Below are 24,507 nucleotides of genomic sequence, written 5' to 3' on the forward strand. Positions count from 1 at the left end.
ACCTTGACCTCACTTGAGTGCCAGACATCGCAGGGGAAAGCTGCGCTCCGTGAGCTCCCGCCAGAAGGGAACCCCTAGTGATATATCTCGAAGAGAAGAGAAGTGTGTAGACGTGCCAGCTGTGGAACCGAGCTGGGAACGTTGTGGTATCAAGTCCTGGTCGACGAGCAGAGTTTAATAAGCTACTCAGAGGCATTTTCGTGGGCTGTGTGGAGCGCCCTGACCAGACGCCGTCAGAGGGAAAGCACCCTCGACCAGTTATTCTGTGGTAAGCACGATATACGCCAGTTCATAGTGATTGCTTATAGTTGGTCGTGTGCCCAGCGACAGTAGCGATGTTTATTTATAAGTTAGACATGTTTTAATAAGGCAGAAGGCCTGAAATAAGAGAGTGGAGAGGGAGGAACACGGAGCGACGTCCGCCCCCTCTGAGCGCTGGCGGACGACTGAGGGAGCCTGGCTCCAGATGTAGGAAGACCCTCCCAGCGAGTGAGGACCGCCGCCAGGCGAGGTGGAGTATGGACCCGCCCAAAACGGGGGAGTCCACTCTCACTGTATGTAGAGGACAGATAGAGGTTTGAGGCAAGCATATTGTGTGGTTATTTTTGTTTATGTGTTAAAGGGGAACATTTTATTGGAGTGTCGATGGGTTGCAGGTTTGTTCTTTGGGGAAGAAGTCGCTGAGAACTTCGAAGCCAGCAGATGAAGTAGCTGATGAGACTCCAAGGTAGTGGAGCAGAGAACCTCGAGCTGTGAGGAGAAGCAGCAGTGAAGAGGAGTGTCACGTGCTTCTGTAGAGGTGGAGAAGCACCACAGTTGCTCGGGGAAACTTCATGTGTAGAAGCCAAGAGAGCTGTGGAGGAACCTAGCAGAAGGGTGAAGCACCGTAGTTACTCAAGGAAACTTCATGATAGCAGCCTGGAGGAGCTGCAGAGGATCCTGGTAGTGAAGCCCGGAAGAACCTAAGGATATTAGGGTTGTGAACTTCCAGAGGTGGAAGGGGAAGTTCTGGTGGATTACTTGTAGGGAGTTGATAGTGTTTGGTTGTCAGTAGCATGCAAGACGCAGTGAGAGGTGAGTGACTGTTTGCATTCTTATGTCAGGAAGTGTTTTATACTGAAGTTTAGAGTTACAGTCGTAGGCTTGATTACCTACAGATGCATGCGTTCTAGGACTGATATTGATCGATTAATCATTGTTGTGTATCAATGAACATTTATACTGATATATGTTATTGCATTCAAATGCTGATTTTCTATATATACATTATCTTGCTGATAGTGCAACAGTGTATGTAGGCTTGACCAACTTGAGGAGGTTAATAGTATCAGGTGGTGAACCAGGAGATAGGATACCACTTGATAAGCTGATAATAGAGTTCTGATGGTGGTGGAGTGCAACCTGATTGTGATATTATAGGGTGTAGGATTCATTATTATTATATGTGTGTATATATCGTGTATGTGCTTTGTCCAGTAAATGTGTCACAATTTGCTGGTGTTTGCCCTTGTCCTAGTGAGGCTTCCCAGGAAGTAGTGAAGAAGGAGAGAGAGAGAGAAAGAACCAAGAACCACTGCTGTGGACAGGGTAAGAGGTAATACTAGTAAGTTATAGGGGATTGAGGAGATCATATCTCATAAGGAGAGAGTGGGGAGTCACAGCGGCTCGAGTGGGTGTGTGCACGTGACAACAAGGCTAAGTGTTGGAGCCGCATCCCCTAAACGTGTGACGTTGAGCCCCTCTCCAAGAGCCAGAAGCGCCAAGGGTGATCTCCTAGTATAAGCACTCTGCCGAGTTGTGGGTTGGGTTGTCCATAGAGAAGGATCGACGACGACAACACCAACCAACCCATAGACTATAATAAATTGGGGGCCTGTCCGGGAGAGTGAACTGACACACCCACACCCTGTCCAAGAGTGGATTTGTACACCCTTGCTGAAATAGATAAACTGTGTGACCGCAGGTGTATATTCTCTCTCTTGGGAAGACTCACAGGACAAAGATGGATAAGGTGCAAGCATTTGTGGAGTCAGGCAAGCCTGAGGACTTGGAAGGTTGCACGAGGGATCAATTGAAACAAATAGCAGAAAAATGTGGCATTAGGTTGAAAGCATCTAAAGTAGCTGGGATGAAGGAAGAGATCCTGAGGCAGTTAAGAGCCAAAAATGAAGCGGCAGAACAAGGAGCCCAGAAAGGAGCTGAAAGTGGAAAGGAGGATGATGGGCAGGATGAAGTGAGGTCCCAGGGATCGAGTAGGAGCAGCAAGAGTAGCCGCAGTAGTAGGAGTAGCCGAAATAGGAGCTTGGAGAGATTCCAGTTAGAGCTCCAGATCCAACAACAGCGTGAGGAGAGACAGTTCCAGCTGGAAAAGATGAAATTGGAACTCCAGATGAAAAATGAAGCCGAGAAGGAAAAAGAGAAAACCAGACTGGAAATAGAAAAAGAGAAAACCAGAGTAAGAGAACTGGAGTTGGAACAGGAGAAAGAAAAAGAAAAAGCCCAGGTCGAAAAAGAAAGAGCCCAGGTCGAAAAAGAAAAAGAGAGAACATAACAAATGCAGATAGAAGCGAATAGAACCTTGGCTGAGCAAAGGATTGAACATGGGTTGCCAGAGAGCACCACCCAGGTATCACACCCACCAGATGTTAGGGTTAGGGAGAAGGACATTCCCTTGTTTGTTCCCGAAGAGGCAGAGAGCTTTTTCGAGCACTTTGAAAAAGTAGCCAGCATCAAGGAGTGGCCACAGGAGGAATGGGCCCAGCTGGTCCAGTTAAGATTGACCGGTGCAGCCAGGGAGGCATACACCCAATTGTCACTGGAAGAGTGCCAGGATTATGCCACAGTAAAGAGCAGCATATTGCGCTCGTTTCAGTTAACCCCAGAAGCTTATAGAAAGCGCTTCAGAGAGATGAGCAAAGTTGGAGCATGTACGTTTGCTGAGACAGCAAGAGATCTGGAAAGACGATTCCAGAAGTGGATTGAGGCTGCTGGAGTTGGATCTTACGCTGACCTGAAGCAACTGATGGTCATGGAGAAGTTCTTGGAGATGATGCATCCCGAAACAAAGTTCAAGATCCAGGAAGCAGGGATAATGGAGGTGAAAGATGCCGCAGATAGGGCGGATATGATTACTGAAGCATATAAGAGCTTAAAGGAGAACAGAGTGAGAAGCGAGGTGAGACGCAGCAATGGCAGACCCAGTGGAGTCTGGGGAGGAAGAAATTATGAGAGACCCAGAAGAGTCTGGGGTGAGAAAAATTTTGATAAATGGGCACATAAAAGTAAGTACCCTAAAACTCAGAAGAGTAGGTCGCGCACTTCATCTGAAAGTGAAGATGGAGGAGCTAAACGAGAAACTAATCGTTATCCTGGAAATCAAGAGTCCAGTAAAACCCCACAGAGTGCAGGTAGTGTACCTGGCCCGAGGAATTCTCATGCGAGTGGGCAGAGTCAGAGCTACTCTGGTACATATAGAAGAGACATTTCCCAGGTGAGATGTTACAATTGTAACGGATTGGGTCACGTGATGCGAGATTGTCGGCGGGGCAAGAGAGTTGTGACCCTGGCCATGTGTGACCCCCAAAGTAAATATACTAATGTGTTCCAAGACAAACCACAGAGAGCGAACTTAGTGAACGAGAGGTATAGGCCGTTCATGAGCAAAGGTTGGATCAGTATAGGAGGCCAGCCTGAAGTAGAAGTTGGTATCTTAAGGGATACCGGAGCTAATCAGAGCTTGATTGCGAGAAGCCTGATTGGGAATGATCGACGGTTAGCTGGCAGGAGTAAGATGAGGGTATATGGGTTGTTGTCTGAAAGTGACATGCCCGTTTGTACTGTCCAGCTAAGGTCGGAATATGTGTCGGCAGAGGTGATGTTGGGAGTGTGCCCCGACATACCTGTTCCAGGAGTCCAAGTGATCCTGGGAAATGACTTGTGCGGGACAAAGGTGTTGCCGAGAGTCGTAGCGGAGACTGTGCCAGAGGAGTGCCCAGGAGGCCAGGGCACGAGTGGGACACCTGAGAGTGTGAACCTGACTGACATCCGAGGGGATGAGTCAGGAGACCGCCAAGCCATTGAGTACCCTGTCTCGGTAGTGAGGAAGGCAGAGGTGGCCGACAAGGAAGACGCTGGAGAAGATGATACAGTGTCGATTCAACCAGTGGAAGATATCGATGTAGATATAGCATGGCTGTTTGATGAAGGTCCAGCCCAGGCAAATGGAGTCTCGGTGAGGTCGAAAGTGAGGATGACCCAGCCGAAGAAGAATCATGTGAAGAGAGCGGACCTGAGTAGAGCCCAGACTGCTGAAATTAAGAGTCGGAAGGCGAATGCAACTGTGCTGAGTGGGAATGAGGAAAGATGTGGACAGACTGAGGACGGAAGTAGAACGTCAAGTTGTCCACGAGCACAGAGGCATCTGGATAGTAGAGTTAAGTTGTTTGAGATGTCAGGAGTTGACATGTTTCACAGAAAACGTGGCGGAGAAATAATGAAGAAGAGTGATAGTCGAGAAAATGAAAGGAGAAGAGACAGTATGTGTGGAGAGATGGTTACGAGCACTCTGGGAGAGGCAAGGCGACGTGTACGGTCGAGTGCTGTTGGATGTAGTATAGTGCCCGAAGAAACTTTTAGGGAACGAAGAAGAGTTGAAGGAGAAGAAATGGAGTTGTATAGAGGTGAGAGATGTGGGAAGAGGATGATGATGCAAGCATGGATGAGTAGAAGAAAGCCGAGGACTCGATGGAAGTCAAACAGGATGAGGTCTCGGATAAATGAGGAGACAAAAGGGAGGATCGTCGGTGAAGACGAGGAAGTGAAGTATGATGACAGGAGACGAAAGTATAATGGCAGTAGATGGAAGTGTGAAGACGACAGAGGAGGTACAGACAGCAGATGTCTGACTCTGGACGTGAAGAGAAGAAGACGAAGAAACGGAGGGTGGAGACAGTAAGTAGAGTGGACCAATGGATTGCAGGCGTCCAAGGGGGACAGCCTAGCCAAGAGGTGCCAGAGAAGTCAAATCGTTTATGAGAAGATCGTGTTTCTGGAGAGTTGTGAGCCAGATGTTGCAAGGTGCAACGAATTAATTGTAGACTCCTAAGAGAGTATATCGGTTGAAGAACGAGACAGTATGGTGGCGGATGTATTATCCCGAGCTTTGCCACTGGAATAACTCTCAAAAATAAGGGGAGGGGAGTGTTATGATCTCAGCCTGCAGGAGAAACGAGTCTCCCTTCTTGAGAGTTATTCAGCAAGCCTGACCTGATTAGAAGGTCTAACAAATATTGAGGTGATAACCCATATGTAAAATGGCTGGTTGGATATGTAAAACAATTTAAGATTATGGGCAGTAAGTAAGGAAATAGATAAATGACTGGCTAGGAGATGTGGACATTTTGCTGGAGGCGTGAGGCTCGCTTCCGGAGGACCTTGACCTCACTTGAGTGCCAGACATCGCAGGGGAAAGCTGCGCTCCGTGAGCTCCCGCCAGAAGGGAACCCCTAGTGATATATCTCGAAGAGAAGAGAAGTGTGTAGACGTGCCAGCTGTGGAACCGAGCTGGGAACGTTGTGGTATCAAGTCCTGGTCGACGAGCAGAGTTTAATAAGCTACTCAGAGGCATTTTCGTGGGCTGTGTGGAGCGCCCTGACCAGACGCCGTCAGAGGGAAAGCACCCTCGACCAGTTAATCTGTGGTAAGCACGATATACGCCAGTTCATAGTGATTGCTTATAGTTGGTCGTGTGCCCAGCGACAGTAGCGATGTTTATTTATAAGTTAGACATGTTTTAATAAGGCAGAAGGCCTGAAATAAGAGAGTGGAGAGGGAGGAACACGGAGCGACGTCCGCCCCCTCTGAGCGCTGGCGGACGACTGAGGGAGCCTGGCTCCAGATGTAGGAAGACCCTCCCAGCGAGTGAGGACCGCCGCCAGGCGAGGTGGAGTATGGACCCGCCCAAAACGGGGGAGTCCACTCTCACTGTATGTAGAGGACAGATAGAGGTTTGAGGCAAGCATATTGTGTGGTTATTTTTGTTTATGTGTTAAAGGGGAACATTTTATTGGAGTGTCGATGGGTTGCAGGTTTGTTCTTTGGGGAAGAAGTCGCTGAGAACTTCGAAGCCAGCAGATGAAGTAGCTGATGAGACTCCAAGGTAGTGGAGCAGAGAACCTCGAGCTGTGAGGAGAAGCAGCAGTGAAGAGGAGTGTCACGTGCTTCTGTAGAGGTGGAGAAGCACCACAGTTGCTCGGGGAAACTTCATGGTGTAGCAGCCAAGAGAGCTGTGGAGGAACCTAGCAGAAGGGTGAAGCACCGTAGTTACTCAAGGAAACTTCATGATAGCAGCCTGGAGGAGCTGCAGAGGATCCTGGTAGTGAAGCCCGGAAGAACCTAAGGATATTAGGGTTGTGAACTTCCAGAGGTGGAAGGGGAAGTTCTGGTGGATTACTTGTAGGGAGTTGATAGTGTTTGGTTGTCAGTAGCATGCAAGACGCAGTGAGAGGTGAGTGACTGTTTGCATTCTTATGTCAGGAAGTGTTTTATACTGAAGTTTAGAGTTACAGTCGTAGGCTTGATTACCTACAGATGCATGCGTTCTAAGACTGATATTGATCGATTAATCATTGTTGTGTATCAATGAACATTTATACTGATATATGTTATTGCATTCAAATGCTGATTTTCTATATATACATTATCTTGCTGATAGTGCAACAGTGTATGTAGGCTTGACCAACTTGAGGAGGTTAATAGTATCAGGTGGTGAACCAGGAGATAGGATACCACTTGATAAGCTGATAATAGAGTTCTGATGGTGTTGGAGTGCAACCTGATTGTGATATTATAGAGTGTAGGATTCATTATTATTATATGTGTGTATGTATCGTGTATGTGCTTTGTCCAGTAAATGTGTCACAATTTGCTGGTGTTTGCCCTTGTCCTAGTGAGGCTTCCCAGGAAGTAGTGAAGAAGGAGAGAGAGAGAGAAAGAACCAAGAACCACTGCTGTGGACAGGGTAAGAGGTAATACTAGTAAGTCATAGGGGATTGAGGAGATCATATCTCATAAGGAGAGAGTGGGGAGTCACAGCGGCTCGAGTGGGTGTGTGCACGTGACAACGAGGCTAAGTGTTGGAGCCGCATCCCCTAAACGTGTGACGTTGAGCCCCTCTCCAAGAGCCAGAAGCGCCAAGGGTGATCTCCTAGTATAAGCACTCTGCCGAGTTGTGGGTTGGGTTGTCCATAGAGAAGGATCGACGACGACAACACCAACCAACCCATAGACTATAATACTGAGTTACTCAAGGTGATGAGTAAAGGTCCTCTGAGTTACTCAATGTATTGAGTAAAAGTCCTCTGAGTTACTCAAGGTGATAAGTAAAGGTCCTCTGAGTTACTCAACGTGATGAGTAAAGGTCTCCTGAGTTACCCAAGGTGCTGAGTAAAGGTCCTCTGAGTTACCCAAGGTGATGAGTAAAGGTCTCATGAGTTACCCAAGGTGCTGAGTAAAGGTCCTCTGAGTTACTCAAGGTGATGAGTAGAGGTCCTCTGAGTTACCCAAAGTGATGAGTAAAGGTCCTCTGAGTTATTTAAAGTGATGAGAAAAGGTCTCCTGAGTTACCCAAGGTGCTGAGTAAAGGTTCTCTGAGTTACCCAAGGGGATGAGTAAAGGTCCTCTGAGTTACTCAAGGTGATGAGTAAAGGTCCTCTGAGTTACCCAAGGTGATGAGTAAAGGACGTCTGAGTTACACAAGGTGGTGAGAAAAGGACCTCTGAGTTACCCAAGGTGATGAGTAAAGGTCTCCTGAGTTTCCCAAGGTGCTGAGTAAAGGTCTCCTGAGTTACCCAAGGTGGTGAGTAAAGGTCCTCTAAGTTACTGAAGGTGATGAGTAAAGGTCCTCTGAGTTACTCAAGGTGATGAGTAAAGGTCCTTTGAGTTACCCAAGGTGATGAGTAAAGGTCCTCTGATTTACCCAAGGTGATGAGTAAAGGTCCTCTGAGTTACTGAAAGTGATGAGTAAAGGTCTCCTGAGTTACCCAAGGTGCTAAGTAAAGGTTCTCTGAGTTACTCAAGGGGATGAGTAAAGGTCCTCTGAGTTACTCAAGGTGATGAGTAAAGGACCTCTGAGTTACTCAAGGTGATGAGTAAAGGTTCTCTGAGTTACTCAATGTGATGAGTAAAAGTCCTCTGAGTTACCCAAGGTGATGAGTAAAGGGCCTCTGAGTTACACAAGGTGGTGAGTAAAGGTCCTCTGAGTTACTCATGGTGATGAGTAAAGGTCCTCTGAGTTTCTCAAGGTGATGAGTAAAGGTCCTCTGAGTTACCCAAGGTGATGAGTAAAGGTCCTCTGAGTTACTCAAGGTGATGAGTAAAGGTCCTCTAAGTTACCCAATGTGATGAGTAAAGGTCCTCTGAGTTACCCAAGGTGATGAGTAAAGGTCCTCTGAGTTACACAAGGTGATGAGTAAAAGTCTCCTGAGTTACCCAAGGTGATGAGTAAAGGACCTATGAGTTACACAAAGTGATGAGTAAAGATCCTCTGAGTTACTCAAGGTGATGAGTAAAGATCCTCTGAGTTACACAACGTGATGAGTAAAGGTCCTCTGAGTTACTCAAGGTGATGAGTAAAGATCCTCTGAGTTACCAAAGGTGCTGAGTAAAGGTCCTCTGAGTTACTCAAGGTGATGAGTAAAGGTCCTCTGAGTTACCCAAGGTGATGAGTAAAGGACCTCTGTGCTACTCAAGGTGATGAGTAAAGGTCCTCTGAGTTTCCCAAGGTGATGAGTAAAGGTCTCCTGAGTTACCCAAGGTGCTGAGTAAAGGGTCTATGAGTTACTCAAGGTGATGAGTAAAGCACCTCTGAGTTACACAAGGTGGTGAGTAAAGGACCTCTTAGTTACCCAAGGTGATGAGTAAAGGTCCTCTGAGTTACCCAAGGTGATGAGTAAAGGTCTCCTGAGTTTCCCAAGGTGCTGAGTGAAGGTCTCCTGAGTTACCCAAGGTGGTGAGTAAAGGTCCTCTGAGTTACTGAAGGTGATGAGTAAAGGTCCTCTGAGTTACTCAAGGTGCTGAGTAAAGGTCCTCTGAGTTACACAAGGTGATGAGTAAAGGTCCTCTGAGTTACACAAGGTGATGAGTAAAGGTCCTCTGAGTTACTCAAGGTGATGAGTAAAGATCCTCTGAGTTACCCAAGGTTCTGAGTAAAGGTCCTCTGAGTTACTCAAGGTGATGAGTAAAGGTCCTCTGAGTTACCCAAGGTGATGAGTAAAGGACCTCTGAGCTACTCAAGGTGATGAGTAAAGGTCCTCTGAGTTACCCAAGGTGATGAGTAAAGGTCTCATAAGTTACCCAAGGTGCTGAGTAAAGGTCCTCTGAGTTACTCAAGGTGATGAGTAAAGGTCCTCTGAGTTACTCAATGTATTGAGTAAAAGTCTCTGAGTTACTCAAGGTGATAAGTAAAGGTCCTCTGAGTTACTCAACGTGATGAGTAAAGGTCTCCTGAGTTACCCAAGGTGCTGAGTAAAGGTCCTCTGAGTTACCCAAGGTGATGAGTAAAGGTCTCATGAGTTACCCAAGGTGCTGAGTAAAGGTCCTCTGAGTTACTCAAGGTGATGAGTAGAGGTCCTCTGAGTTACCCAAAGTGATGAGTAAAGGTCCTCTGAGTTATTTAAAGTGATGAGTAAAGGTCTCCTGAGTTACCCAAGGTGCTGAGTAAAGGTTCTCTGAGTTACCCAAGGGGATGAGTAAAGGTCCTCTGAGTTACTCAAGGTGATGAGTAAAGGTCCTCTGAGTTACCCAAGGTGATGAGTAAAGGACCTCTGAGTTACACAAGGTGGTGAGAAAAGGACCTCTGAGTTACCCAAGGTGATGAGTAAAGGTCTCCTGAGTTTCCCAAGGTGCTGAGTAAAGGTCTCCTGAGTTACCCAAGGTGGTGAGTAAAGGTCCTGTAAGTTACTGAAGGTGATGAATAAAGGTCCTCTGAGTTACTCAAGGTGATGAGTAAAGGTCCTTTGAGTTACCCAAGGTGATGAGTAAAGGTCCTCTGATTTACCCAAGGTGATGAGTAACGGTCCTCTGAGTTATTGAAAGTGATGAGTAAAGGTCTCCTGAGTTACCCAAGGTGCTAAGTAAATGTTCTCTGAGTTACTCAAGGGGATGAGTAAAGGTCCTCTGAGTTACTCAAGGTGATGAGTAAAGGACCTCTGAGTTACTCAAGGTGATGAGTAAAGGTTCTCTGAGTTACTCAATGTGATGAGTAAAAGTCCTCTGAGTTACCCAAGGTGATGAGTAAAGGGCCTCTGAGTTACACAAGGTGGTGAGTAAAGGTCCTCTGAGTTACTCAAGGTGATGAGTAAAGGTCCTCTGAGTTTCTCAAGGTGATGAGTAAAGGTCCTCTGAGTTACCCAAGGTGATGAGTAAAGGTCCTCTGAGTTACTCAAGGTGATGAGTAAAGGTCCTCTAAGTTACCCAATGTGATGAGTAAAGGTCCTCTGAGTTACACAAGGTGATGAGTAAAGGTCCTCTGAGTTACACAAGGTGATGAGTAAAGGTCTCCTGAGTTACCCAAGGTGATGAGTAAAGGACCTATGAGTTACACAAAGTGATGAGTAAAGATCCTCTGAGTTACTCAAGGTGATGAGTAAAGGTCTCCTGAGTTACACAACGTGATGAGTAAAGGTCCTCTGAGTTACTCAAGGTGATGAGTAAAGATCCTCTGAGTTTCCAAAGGTGCTGAGTAAAGGTCCTCTGAGTTACTCAAGGTGATGAGTAAAGGTCCTCTGAGTTACCCAAGGTGATGAGTAAAGGACCTCTGTGCTACTCAAGGTGATGAGTAAAGGTCCTCTGAGTTGCCCAAGGTGATGAGTAAAGGTCTCCTGAGTTACCCAAGGTGCTGAGTAAAGGGCCTATGAGTTACTCAAGGTGATGAGTAAAGGTCCTCTGAGTTACACAAGGTGGTGAGTAAAGGACCTCTTAGTTACCCAAGGTGATGAGTAAAGGTCCTCTGAGTTACCCAAGGTGATGAGTAAAGGTCTCCTGAGTTTCCCAAGGTGCTGAGTGAAGGTCTCCTGAGTTACCCAAGGTGGTGAGTAAAGGTCCTCTAAGTTACTGAAGGTGATGAGTAAAGGTCCTCTGAGTTACTCAAGGTGCTGAGTAAAGGTCCTCTGAGTTACACAAGGTGATGAGTAAAGGTCCTTTGAGTTACCCAAGGTTACGAGTAATGGTCCTCTGAGTTTCCCAAGGTGATGAGTAAAGGTCCTCTGAGTTATTTAAAGTGATGAGTAAAGGTCTCCTGAGTTACCCAAGGTGCTGAGTAAAGGTTTTCTGAGTTACCCAAGGTGATGAGTAAAGGGCCTCTGAGTTACTCAAGGTGATGAGTATAGGACCTCTGAGTTACTCAAGGTGATGAGTAAAGGTCCTCTGAGTTACTCAATGTGATGAGTAAAAGTCCTCTGAGTTACTCAAGGTAATGAGTAATGGTCCTCTGAGTTACCCAAGGTGATGAGCAAAGGGCCTCTGAGTTACTCAAGGTGATGAGTAAAGGTCCTCTGAGTTACTCAAGGTGATGAGTAAAGGTCCTCTGAGTTACTCAAGGTAATGAGTAAAGGTCCTCTGAGTTACTCAAGGTGATGAGTAAAGGTCCTCTGAGTTACCCAAGGTGATGAGTAAAGGTCTCCTGAGTAAAAGTGTCCTGAATAAAAACAATGAGTAAAGAGAGAATCAGAGGAATAAGGCAATAAAGGACAATAAATAGCCAAAGCCCAATAGGCTTTGTTCTGTCATCACACTCAAGCTCATCTCAAGAGGCACTACGGATAATCCCTTAATCTCTTGTTCCACCAACACAAACCCTGTTCGAATCCCTCCAAGGCCGTCAAAAAAATGCTCTTAAACCCCTAACTGAAATAGGATTTAGAATTCAGTTCGAAAAGGCATTAGCAAACTATCCAGGATTGATGTGATATATGTAATTCGAGTATTAAAGGTAGAACTTTCATAACCTTCTAGAATCTTCTTGAACCATTTAGAACTTTTTAAAAGTTTCCTTAAATTTCTAGACTCCTTTAAAACTTTCTAAATGCTCCCAGAACCTTTTAAAATTTTCTAGAACCTTCCAGAAGCTTCTAGAACCTTCCAAGAGCTTCCAAAAATTTCTAGACTCTTTTAAAACTTTCTAAATGCTCCCAGAACCTTTTAAAATCTTCTAGAACCTTCCAAAAGCTTCTAGAACCTTCTAGAACTTTCCAAGAGCTTCCAAAAATTTCTAGACTCCTTTAAAACTTTCTAAAAGCTTCCAAAACCTTCTAGAACCTTCTAGGACCTTCTAGAAGCTTCTAGCAACAGATTGACATAAACTTTAATTATTATATCTAACTTGCTTCAATAAAGTATATATATTTTGAGATATAATGGCCATGTGTATGAATATGTATGTATTCATACATATTGTAATATATGTGAGTTATTAGGGAAAGACGTGTGATTCTGCTGATGTGTTGTTTATCAAAAGGGAACTATGACATACTCTAGAAGCTTCTAGAATCTTCTAGAACCTTTTTAAAAGCTTTCAGAACCTTCTAGAAGCTTCTAGAAGCTTCTAGAACCTTTTTAAAGCTTTCAGAAACTTCTAGAACCTTTATAACTTTCTTAAGGCTTCCAGAACCCCTTTAGAAACTTCTGGAAACTTCCAGAAAATTATAGACACCTTTAAAGCATTCTAAAAGCTTCGAGAACCTTCTAGAACCTTCTAGAAGCTTCCAGAGAGTAACAGATTGACAATAATGTCAATCGATCTCACCAAGTGTCAATTTTGTAACGGAATCCGCCAATTAAAAATGCGACACATTTTCAATAACTTGAAAGCACCGTAAAATGGACATTTCCCCAAGCCCTTGATAGGTTAAGTGGTATGGTTAGGTTTGTGCGTTTCCTGAGCTTCTCAAGGTGTTGAGTATGTTTCCTGAGCTTCTCAAGGTGTTGAGTATGTTTCCTGAGCTTCTCAAGGTGTTGAGTATGTTTCCTGAGCTTCTCAAGGTGTTGAGTATGTTTCCTGAGCTTCTCAAGGTGTTGAGTATGTTTCCTGAGCTTCTCAAGGTGTTGAGTATGTTTCCTGAGCTTCTCAAGGTGTTGAGTATGTTTCCTGAGCTTCTCAAGGTGTTGAGTATGTTTCCTGAGCTTCTCAAGGTGTTGAGTATGTTTCCTGAGCTTCTCAAGGTGTTGAGTATGTTTCCTGAGCTTCTCAAGGTGTTGAGTATGTTTCCTGAGCTTCTCAAGGTGTTGAGTATGTTTCCTGAGCTTCTCAAGGTGTTGAGTATGTTTCCTGAGCTTCTCAAGGTGTTGAGTATGTTTCCTGAGCTTCTCAAGGTGTTGAGTATGTTTCCTGAGCTACACAAGGTGTTGAGTATGTTTCCTGAGCTTCTCAAGGTGTTGAGTATGTTTCCTGAGCTTCTCAAGGTGTTGAGTATGTTTCCTGAGCTTCTCAAGGCGTTGAGTATGTTTCCTGAGCTTCTCAAGGCGTTGAGTAGCTTTCCTGAACTTCTCAAGGTGTTGAGTATGTTGTTGAGTATACCAGCTCCTTTTCCTCACATACCAGTTCCTTGTCCTCATATCCCAGCTCCTTGGCCTCATACCCTAGCACCTTGTCCTCATATCCCAGCACTTTATCCCCACATCCCAGCTCCTTGTCCTGATATCCCAACTCCTTGTCTTCATATCCCAGCTCCTTGTCCTCATATCCCAACTCCTTGTCCTCATATCCCAGCTCCTTGTCGCCAACTCCCAGCTCCTTGTCTTCATATCCCAGCTCCTTGTTCTCATATCCCAGCTCCTCTTCCTCATATCCGAGCTCCTTGTCCTCATATCCCAGCTCCTTTTCCTCATATCCCAGCTCCTTGTTCTCATATCCCAGCTCCTTGTCCTCATATCCCAGCCCCTTGTCCTCATATCCTAACACCTTATGTTCATATCCCAGCTCTTTGTTCTCATATCCCAACTCCTTGTCCTCATATCCCAGCTTTTCGTCCTCATATCCCAGCACCATGTCCGCATTTCCCAGCTTCTTGTTCTCATATCCAAGCTCCTTTTTCTCATATCCAAGCTCCTAGTCCTCATATCTCAGTTCCTTGTCCTCATATCCCAGCTCTTTGTCCTCATTTCCCAGGTCCTTGTCCTAATATCCTAGCTCCTTGGCCTCATACCCTAGCACCTTGTCCTGATATCCCAGCTCTTTGTCGTCATATCCCAGCTCCTTGTCCTCATATCCCAACTCCTTGTCCTCATATCCCAACTCCTTAGCCTCATACCCTAGCACCTTGTCCTCATATCCGAGCACTTTTCGCCACATCCCTGCTCCATGTCCTCATGTCCCAACTCCTTGTCCTCTTATACCTGCTCCTTGTCCTCATATCTCAGCTCCATGTCCTCATATCCCAGCTCCTTGTCTTCATATCCTACCACCTTGTCCACATATCCCAGCTCTTTGTCCTCATATCCCACCTCATTGTACACATATCCCAGCTCCTTGGCCTCATACCATAGCACCTTGTCCTCAAAACCCAGCACTTTGTCCCCGCATTCCAGCTCCTTGTCCTCATGTCCCAACTACTTGTCCTCATTTATCAGCTCCTTGTCATCATATCCCAGCTCCTTGTCCTCATATTCCAGCTCCTTGTTCTCATATCCGAGCTTCTTGTTCTTATACCCCAGCTCCTTGTCTTCATGTCCCAGCTCCTTGTCCTCATATCTCAGCACCTTGTCCTCATATCCTAGTACCTTGTCCTCATATCCCAGCTCTTTGTCCTCATATCCCAGCTTTTCCCTTATATCCTAGATCTTCGTCCTCATATCTCAGCACCTTGTCCTCATATCCCAGCACTTTGTCCCCACATCCCAGCTCCTCGTCCTCATATCCCAACTCCTTCTCTTCATATCCCAGCTCCATGTCCTCATATCCAAGCTCCTTGCCGTCATATCCCTGCTCCTTGTCCCCATATCCCAGCTCCTTGTTCTCATATCCCAGCTCCTTGTTCTCATTCCCCAGCTCCTTGTCCTCATATCCCAGCTCCATGTACTCATATTCCAGTTCATTGTCCTCATATCTCAGCTCCTTGTCCTCATATCCCAGCTCCTTGTACTCATATCTCAGCTCCATGTTCTCATATCCCAGCTCCTTGTCCTCATATCCCAGCACCATGTCCTCATATCCCAGCTGATTGTCCTCATACCCCAGCTCCTTGTCCTCATATCCCAGCACCTTGTCCTCATATCCTAGCACCTTATCCTCATATCCCAGCTCTTTGTTCTCATTTCCCAGGTCCTTGTCCTCATATCCCAGCTCCTTGGCCTCATACCCTAGGACCTTGTCCTCATATCCAAGCTCTGTGTCGTCATATCCCAGCTCCTTGTCCTCATATCCCAACTCCTTGGCCTCATACCCTAGCACCTTGTCCTCATATCCCAGCACTTTTCGCCACATCCCTGCTCCATGTCCTCATGTCCCAATTCCTTGTCCTCATATCCCTGCTCCTTCTCCTCATATTTTAGCTCCATGTCCTCATATCCCAGCTCCTTGTCTTCATATCCCAGCACCATGTCCTCATATCTCAGCTGCTTGTCCTCATATCCCAGCTCCTTGTCCTCATATCCCAGCACCTTGTCATCATATCCTAGCACGTTGTCCTCATATCCCAGCTCTTTGTCCTCAAATCCCAGCTCATTGTACACATATCCCAGCTCCTTGGCCTCATACCATAGCACCTTGTCCTCAAAACCCAGCACTTTGTCCCCGCATCCCAGCTCCTTGTCCTCATGTCCCAACTCCTTGTCCTCATTTATCAGCTCCTTGTCATCATATCCCACCTCCTTGTCCTCATATTCCAGCTCCTTGTTCTCATATCCGAGCTTCTTGTTCTTATACCCCAGCTCCTTGTCTTCATGTCCCAGCTCCTTGTCCTCATATCTCAGCACCTTGTCCTCATATTCTAGTACCTTGTCCTCACATCCCAGCTCCTTGTCCTCATATCCCAGCTTTTCCCTTATATCCAAGGTCCTCGTCCTCATATCCCAGCTCCTTAGCCTCATACCCTAGCACCTTGTCCTCATATCCCAGCACTTTGTCCCCACATCCCAGCTCCTCGTCCTCATTTCCCAACTCCTTCTCTTCATATCCCAGCTCCATGTCCTCATATCCAAGCTCCTTGCCGTCATATCCCTGCTCCTTGTCCCCATATCCCAGCTCCTTGTTCTCATATCCCAGCTCCTTGTTCTCATTCCCCAGCTCCTTGTCCTCATATCCCAGCTCCATGTCCTCATATTCCAGCTCATTGTCCTCATATCCCAGCACTTTGTCCCCGCATCCCAGCTCCTTGTCATCATATCCCAGCACCTTGTCCTCATATCCTAGCACCTTGTCCTCATATCCCAGCTCTTTGTCCTCATATCCCAGCTCCTTCTCCTCATATCCTAGCACCTTGTCCTCAATACCCAGCACTTTGTCCCCGCATCCCAGCTCCTTGTCCTCATATCCCAGCCCCTTGTCATCATATTCCAGATCCTTGTCCTAATATCCCTACTCCTTGTTCTCATATCCCAGCTCCTTGTTCTTATACCCCAGCTCCTTGTCCTCATGTCCCAGCTCCTTGTCCTCATATCCCAGCTCCTTGCCCTCATATCCTAGCACCTTGTCATCATATCTCAGCTCTTTGTCCTCATATCCCAGCTTCTTTTCCTCATATCCCTGCTCCTTGTCTTCATATCCCAGCTCCTTGGCCTCATACACTAGCACCTTGTCCTCATATCCCAGCACTTTGTCCCCACATCCCAGCTCCTCGTCCTCATATCCCAACTCCTGGTCTTCATATCCCAGCTCCTTGTCCTCATATCCCAGCTCCTTGTCCTCATATCCCAGCTCCTTGCCCCCATATCCCAGCTCCTTGTCCTCATAACCCTACTCCTTGTTCTCATACCCCAGCTCCTTGTCCCCATATCCTAGCTCCTCTTCCTCATATCTCAGCTCCTTGTTCTCATATCCCAGCTCCTTGTCCTCATATCCCAGCTCCTTGTTCTCATATCCCAGCTCCTTGTCCTTATACCCCAGCGCCTTGGCCCTGTATCCAAGCTCCTTGTCCTTATATCCCAGCCCCTTGTCCTCATACCCTAGCACCTTATGTTCATATCCCAGCTCTTTGTTCTCATGTCCCAACTCCTTGTCCTCATATCCCAGCACCATGTCCGCATTTCCCAAGCTCTTGTTTTCATATCCAAGCTCCTTGTTCTCATATCCAAGCTTCTTGTCCTCATATCCAAGCTCCTTGTTCTCATATCCAAGTTCCTTGTCCTCATATCTCAGCTCCTTGTCCTCATATCCCAGCTCTTTGTCCTCATTTCCCAGGTCCTTGCCTCATATCCCAGTTCCTTGGCCTCATACCCCTAGCACCTTGTCCTCATATCCCAGCACTTTGTCCACATATCTCAGCTCCATGTCATCATATCCCAGCTCCTTGTTCTCATATCCCAGCACTATTTCCTCATATCTCAGCTCCATATCCTCATATCCCAGCTTCTTGTCCCTATATCCCAGCTCCTTGTCCTCATATCTCAGCTCCATGTCCTCATATCCCAGCTCCTTGTTCTCATATCCCAGAACCATGTCCTCATATCCCAGCTGCTTGTACTCATATCCCAGCTCCTTGTCCTCATATCCCAGCACCTTGTCCTCATATCCTAGCACCTTGTCCACATATCCCATATCTGTGTCTTCATATCCCAGCACTTTGTCCACATATCCCAGCTCCAAGTCATCATATCCCAACTCCTTGTTCTCATATCTCAGCTCCTTGTGCTCATGTCCCAACTCCTTGTCCTCTTATACCTGCTCCTTGTCCTCATATCTCAGCTCCATGTCCTCATATCCCAGCTCCTTGTCTTCATATCCTACCACCTTGTCCACATATCCCAGCTCTTTGTCCTCATATCCCACCTCATTGTACACATATCCCAGCTCCTTGGCCTCATATCATAGCACCTTGTCCTCAAAACCCAGCACTTTGTCCCCGCATTCCAGCTCCTTGTCCTCATGTCCCAACTACTTGTCCTCATTTATCAGCTCCTTGTCATCATATCATAGCTCCTTGTCCTCATATTCCAGCTCCTTGTTCTCATATCCGAGCTTCTTGTTCTTATACCCCAGCTCCTTGTCTTCATGTCCCAGCTCCTTGTCCTCATATCTCAGCACCTTGTCCTCATATCCTAGTACCTTGTCCTCATATCCCAGCTCTTTGTCCTCATATCCCAGCTTTTCCCTTATATCCCAGATCTTCGTCCTCATATCTCAGCACCTTGTCCTCATATCCCAGCACTTTGTCCCCACATCCCAGCTCCTCGTCCTCATATCCCAACTCCTTCTCTTCATATCCCAGCTCCATGTCCTCATATCCAAGCTCCTTGCCGTCATATCCCTGCTCCTTGTCCCCATATCCCAGCTCCTTGTTCTCATATCCCAGCTCCTTGTTCTCATTCCCCAGCTCCTTGTCCTCATATCCCAGCTCCATGTACTCATATTCCAGTTCATTGTCCTCATATCTCAGCTCCTTGTCCTCATATCCCAGCTCCTTGTACTCATATCTCAGCTCCATGTTCTCATATCCCAGCTCCTTGTCCTCATATCCCAGCACCATGTCCTCATATCCCAGCTGATTGTCCTCATACCCCAGCTCCTTGTCCTCATATCCCAGCACCTTGTCCTCATATCCTAGCACCTTATCTTCATATCCCAGCTCTTTGTTCTCATTTCCCAGGTCCTTGTCCTCATATCCCAGCTCCTTGGCCTCATACCCTAGGACCTTGTCCTCATATCCAAGCTCTTTGTCGTCATATCCCAGCTCCTTGTCCTCATATCCCAACTCCTTGGCCTCATACCCTAGCACCTTGTCCTCATATCCCAGCACTTTTCGCCACATCCCTGCTCCATGTCCTCATGACCCAATTCCTTGTCCTCATATCCCTGCTCCTTCTCCTCATATTTTATCTCCATGTCCTCATATCCCAGCTCCTTGTCTTCATATCCCAGCACCATGTCCTCATATCCCAGCTGCTTGTCCTCATATCCCAGCTCCTTGTCCTCATATCCCAGCACCTTGTCATCATATCCTAGCACGTTGTCCTCATATCCCAGCTCTTTGTCCTCAAATCCCAGCTCATTGTACACATATCCCAGCTCCTTGGCCTCATACCATAGCACCTTGTCCTCAAAACCCAGCACTTTGTCCCCGCATCCCAGCTCCTTGTCCTCATGTCCCAACTCCTTGTCCTCATTTATCAGCTCCTTGTCATCATATCCCAGCTCCTTGTCCTCATATTCCAGCTCCTTGTTCTCATATCCGAGCTTCTTGTTCTTATACCCCAGCTCCTTGTCTTCATGTCCTAGCTCCTTGTCCTCATATCTCAGCACCTTGTCCTCATATTCTAGTACCTTGTCCTCATATCCCAGCTTTTCCCTTATATCCCAGATCCTCGTCCTCATATCCCAGCTCCTTAGCCTCATACCCTAGCACCTTGTCCTCATATCCCAGCACTTTGTCCCCACATCCCAGCTCCTCGTCCTCATATCCCAACTCCTTCTCTTCATATCCCAGCTCCATGTCCTCATATCCAAGCTCCTTGCCGTCATATCCCTGCTCCTTGTCCTCATATCCCAGCTCCATGTCCTCATATTCCAGCTCATTGTCCTCATATCCCAGCACTTTGTCCCCGCATCCCAGCTCCTTGTCATCATGTCCCAACTCCTTGTCCTCATATCCTAGCACCTTGTCCTCATATCCCAGCTCTTTGTCCTCATATCCCAGCTCCTTCTCCTCATATCCCAGCACCTTGTCCTCATATCCTAGCACCTTGTCCTCATATCCCAGCTCTTTGTCCTCATATCCCAGCTCTTTCTCCTCATATCCTAGCACCTTGTCCTCAATACCCAGCACTTTGTCCCCGCATCCCAGCTCCTTGTCCTCATATCCCAGCCCCTTGTCATCATATTTCAGATCCTTGTCCTAATATCCCTACTCCTTGTTCTCATATCCCAGCTCCTTGTTCTTATACCCCAGCTCCATGTCCTCATGTCCCAGCTCCTTGTCCTCATATCCCAGCTCCTTGCCCTCATATCCTAGCACCTTGTCATCATATCTCAGCTCTTTGTCCTCATATCCCAGCTTCTTTTCCTCATATCCCTGCTCCTTGTCTTCATATCCCAGCTCCTTGGCCTCATACACTAGCACCTTGTCCTCATATCCCAGCACTTTGTCCCCACATCCCAGCTCCTCGTCCTCATATCCCAACTCCTGGTCTTCATATCCCAGCTCCTTGTCCTCATATCCCAGCTCCTTTTCCTCATATCCCAGCTATTGCCCCCATATCCCAGCTCCTTGTCCTCATAACCCTACTCCTTGTTCTCATACCCCAGCTCCTTGTCCCCATATCCTAGCTCCTTTTCCTCATATCTCAGCTCCTTGTTCTCATATCCCAGCTCCTTGTCCTCATATCCCAGCTCCTTGTTCTCATATCCCAGCTCCTTGCCCTTATACCCCAGCGCCTTGGCCCTGTATCCAAGCTCCTTGTCCTTATATCCCAGCCCCTTGTCCTCATACCCTAGCACCTTATGTTCATATCCCAGCTCTTTGTTCTCATATCCCAACTCCTTGTCCTCATATCCCAGCACCATGTCCGCATTTCCCAAGCTCTTGTTTTCATATCCAAGCTCCTTGTTCTCATATCCAAGCTTCTTGTCCTCATATCCAAGCTCCTTGTTCTCATATCCAAGTTCCTTGTCCTCATATCTCAGCCCTTATCCTCATATCCCAGCTCTTTGTCCTCATTTCCCAGGTCCTTGCCTCATATCCCAGTTCCTTGGCCTCATACCCCTAGCACCTTGTCCTCATATCCCAGCACTTTGTCCACATATCTCAGCTCCATGTCATCATATCCCAGCTCCTTGTTCTCATATCCCAGCACTATTTCCTCATATCTCAGCTCCATATCCTCATATCCCAGCTTCTTGTCCCTATATCCCAGCTCCTTGTCCTCATATCTCAGCTCCATGTCCTCATATCCCAGCTCCTTGTTCTCATATCCCAGAACCATGTCCTCATATCCCAGCTGCTTGTACTCATATCCCAGCTCCTTGTCCTCATATCCCAGCACCTTGTCCTCATATCCTAGCACCTTGTCCACATATCCCAGCTCTGTGTCTTCATATCCCAGCACTTTGTCCACATATCCCAGCTCCAAGTCATCATATCCCAACTCCTTGTTCTCATACCTCAGCTCCTTGTCCTCATGTCCCAACTCCTTGTCCTCATATCCCAGCTCCTTGTTCTCATATCCCAGCTCCTTGTCCTTATACCCCACCACTTTATCTTCATGTCCCAGCTCCTTGTCCTCATATCCCAGCATCTTGTCTTCATATCCAAGCACCTTGTTCTCATATCCCAGCTCTTTGTCCTCATATCCCAGCTCCTTTTCCTAATATCCCGGCTCCTTGTCCTCATATCCCAGCTCCTTGGCCTCATAACCTAGAACCTTGTCTTCATATCCCAGCACTTTGTCCCCACATACCAGCTCCTTGTCCTCATATCGCAACTCCTTGTCTTCATATCCCAGATCCTTGTCCTCATATCCCTGCTCCTTGTCCTCATATCCCAGCTCCTTGTCCCCATATCCCAGCTCCTTTTCCTCATACCCTAGCACCATGTCGCCATATCCTAGCTTTTTGTCATCATATCGCATCTCCTTGTCCTGGGCAAGTCCACCTTTGCCAAAGGTAAAGTGCGTTATCTGGGTCATGTAATTGGGAGTGGCAGCCTAGCTCCGTTAAACACACACACTCAAGCCATCCAGCATTATCCACAGCCTACCACCAGAAAGCAGCTCCTGCGCTTCCTTGGTCTTGCCTCCTACTACCGTAGGTTTGTGAAAAATTTTAGTACGGTAGCAACACAATTAATTACTTTAACCAGTCCCAAGCAACGGTATAATTGGACCATGCAGCAAACCGTTGCTTTCGAACAACTCAAATTCCTCCTCTGTTCTAATCCAATTCTCGCCTGGCCAGATATCACCAAGCCTTTCATCTTTCATGTCGACGCCAGTGGTACCGGCATCGGAGTTGTCCTGATGCAGCAACGAGGCGAGGAGGTTCTGCCTATCAGCTACTACAGCTACAAGTTGAAACCCCACCAGAGGAACTACAGCACTATCGAGAAGGAGCTACTCTCCATCGTCCTAAATCTCCAGCACTTTGCTCCATACCTACAAGGTGCCAGGTCTACCACCATCTTCTCAGACCACAATCCTCTCCGCTTCTTACATCAAGCCCAATTCAATAACCAACGTCTTCAACGATGGGCTTTATATCTGCAAGATTTCAACCTGGAGATCCGCTATATCATGGGTTCTGACAACATCATAGCCGACGCCCTCTCCAGAGTCTATGAAGTAGAAGCAACTCCAGCTATCACTCCACCACATGAAGACGTAACTTCTTCCAGAACCGCAGGCTTCGGGGGAGAGTTGTGACGATAATCTCTTTCAAGATAGTTTGAGCCTGCTCTTCCCTACATATTTACGTCTTTCAAGTAAAACAACCGTCGCCATTTTAGCAGCGCTACAGCCGGGGATGTCCAGCACGAGCATTAAGGGAAAACCTTGACACAAAATGCACCTATCATAAAGAAGAAGCACCACCATTGACCGCCAAGTGCTCACATCAAGATCTAACTCTAAGAAACAACACTCAAGCCTTGACGCTTCTCCCAACATCCGGGGGAGAAAACCTTCACACAAACTGCACCCGTCATAAAGAAGATGAAGACTCACCAGTGTCCACAGTGTCTGAAGGTATTCCCCAGTCCTTCACATGTGAAGACTCACATGTTAGTGCATTCAGGTGATAAACCTCACCAGTGTCCACAGTGTCCAAAGGTATTCACCCGTTCTGGAGATGCAAAGCGTCACATGTTTGTGCATTCAGGTGACAAACTTCATGAATGTCCAGAGTGTGGGAAGAGATTCACTCGGCGTGGAAATATGAAGACACACATGTTATTGCATTCAGGTGATAAACCTCACGAGTGTCCAGAGTGTGGGAAGAGATTCAGTCTGCTTGGAAGTATGAAGACTCACAGGATGATACATGCGGATGAGAGACCTTTTCAATGTGCCGAGTGTGGCAAAAAATTTAGAGAACGTAGAACTATAATAAGGCACATGTTAGTGCATTCAGGTGATAAACCTCACGACTGTCCAGAGTGTGGGAAGAGATTCACTCAGCGTGGAAGTATGAAGACACACATGTTATTGCATTCAGGTGACAAACCTCACGAGTGTCCAGAGTGTGGTAAGAGATTCAGGCTGCTTGGAAATATGAAGACTCACAGGATAGTGCATGCGGATGAGAGACCTTTTCAATGTGCCGAGTGTGGCAAAAAATTTAGAGAACGTAGAACTATAATAAGCCACATGTTAGTGCATTCAGGTGATAAACCTCACGACTGTCCAGAGTGTGGGAAGAGATTCACTCGGCGTGGAAATATGAAGACACACATGTTATTGCATTCAGGTGACAAACCTCACGAGTGTCCAGAGTGTGGGAAGAGATTCAGTCGTCTTGGAAGTATGAAGAGGCACAAGATGATACATGCGGATGAGAGACCTTTTCAATGTGCCGAGTGTGGCAAAAAATTTACAGAACGTGGAAAAATAATAAGGCACATGTTAGTGCATTCACGTGACAAACCTCATGAATGTCCAGAGTGTGGAAAGAGATTCAGTCATCTTGGAAGTATGAAGACTCACAGGATGGTGCATGCGGATCAGAGACCTTTTCAATGTGCCGAGTGTGGTAAAAAATTTAGAAAACGTGAAACTATAATAAGGCACATGTTAGTGCATTCAGGTGATAAACCTCACGACTGTCCAGAGTGTGGGAAGAGATTCAGTCGTCTTGGAAGTATGAAGAGGCACAAGATGATACCTGAGCCTGGTGGATAGCGCTCAGGACTCGTAATTCTGTGGCGCGGGTTCGATTCCCGCACGAGGCAGAAACAAATGGGCAAAGTTTCTTTCACCCTGAATGCCCCTGTTACCTAGCAGTAAATAGGTACCTGGGAGTTAGTCAGCTGTCACGGGCTGCTTCCTGGGGGTGGAGGCCTGGTCGAGGACCGGGCCGCGGGGACACTAAAGCCCCGAAATCATCTCAAGATAACCTCAAGATAAGTACAAGATACTATATTGAAGATACGTCCACCAGTATCGCCAAACGTTTTGCCCAGGAAGCAAAGCGTACCATGCACAACCATGCTACCGCCCGCCGTCAACCAGCAAACTGCTCATTCTCCGCCTGCCTGTTGCTGATTGGCTGGTGTTTCGCCGCACCTGCACTCACGCCACCACCATGAGTCGACGTCTGGGCCAGCAGCACGCCGACTCCTCAGAATATCTCTGTGCTCCATGGAGTTGACATCT

The 24,507-nt window shown here is 46.9% G+C and overlaps 3 protein-coding genes across 3 annotated transcripts; all 3 read right to left on the bottom strand.

Moving 5' to 3' along the window:
• Positions 1 to 14,601: 14,601 nt before the first annotated feature.
• LOC138368556 (golgin subfamily A member 6-like protein 25) lies at positions 14,602 to 16,059 on the bottom strand. Its single transcript, XM_069331080.1, has 2 exons — positions 15,757 to 16,059; positions 14,602 to 14,826 (listed from the first exon to the last, which is right to left on the bottom strand). Exons 1-2 carry the CDS (start codon positions 16,057 to 16,059, stop codon positions 14,602 to 14,604), a joined length of 528 nt encoding a protein of 175 aa, XP_069187181.1.
• Positions 16,060 to 16,567: 508 nt separating this feature from the next.
• LOC138368557 (coiled-coil domain-containing protein 70-like) lies at positions 16,568 to 19,519 on the bottom strand. The gene is made up of 2 exons (XM_069331081.1): positions 19,238 to 19,519; positions 16,568 to 16,762 (listed from the first exon to the last, which is right to left on the bottom strand). The coding sequence occupies exons 1-2, from the start codon at positions 19,517 to 19,519 to the stop codon at positions 16,568 to 16,570; spliced, it is 477 nt and encodes a 158-aa protein (XP_069187182.1).
• A 529-nt stretch (positions 19,520 to 20,048) lies between these two features.
• LOC138368558 (postacrosomal sheath WW domain-binding protein-like) lies at positions 20,049 to 20,707 on the bottom strand. Its single transcript, XM_069331082.1, has 2 exons — positions 20,563 to 20,707; positions 20,049 to 20,227 (listed from the first exon to the last, which is right to left on the bottom strand). The coding sequence occupies exons 1-2, from the start codon at positions 20,705 to 20,707 to the stop codon at positions 20,049 to 20,051; spliced, it is 324 nt and encodes a 107-aa protein (XP_069187183.1).
• Positions 20,708 to 24,507: the final 3,800 nt, after the last annotated feature.

Source organism: Procambarus clarkii, chromosome 25 (assembly GCF_040958095.1).
Source record: "Procambarus clarkii isolate CNS0578487 chromosome 25, FALCON_Pclarkii_2.0, whole genome shotgun sequence".
Taxonomy (NCBI): Eukaryota; Metazoa; Arthropoda; class Malacostraca; order Decapoda; family Cambaridae; genus Procambarus; species Procambarus clarkii.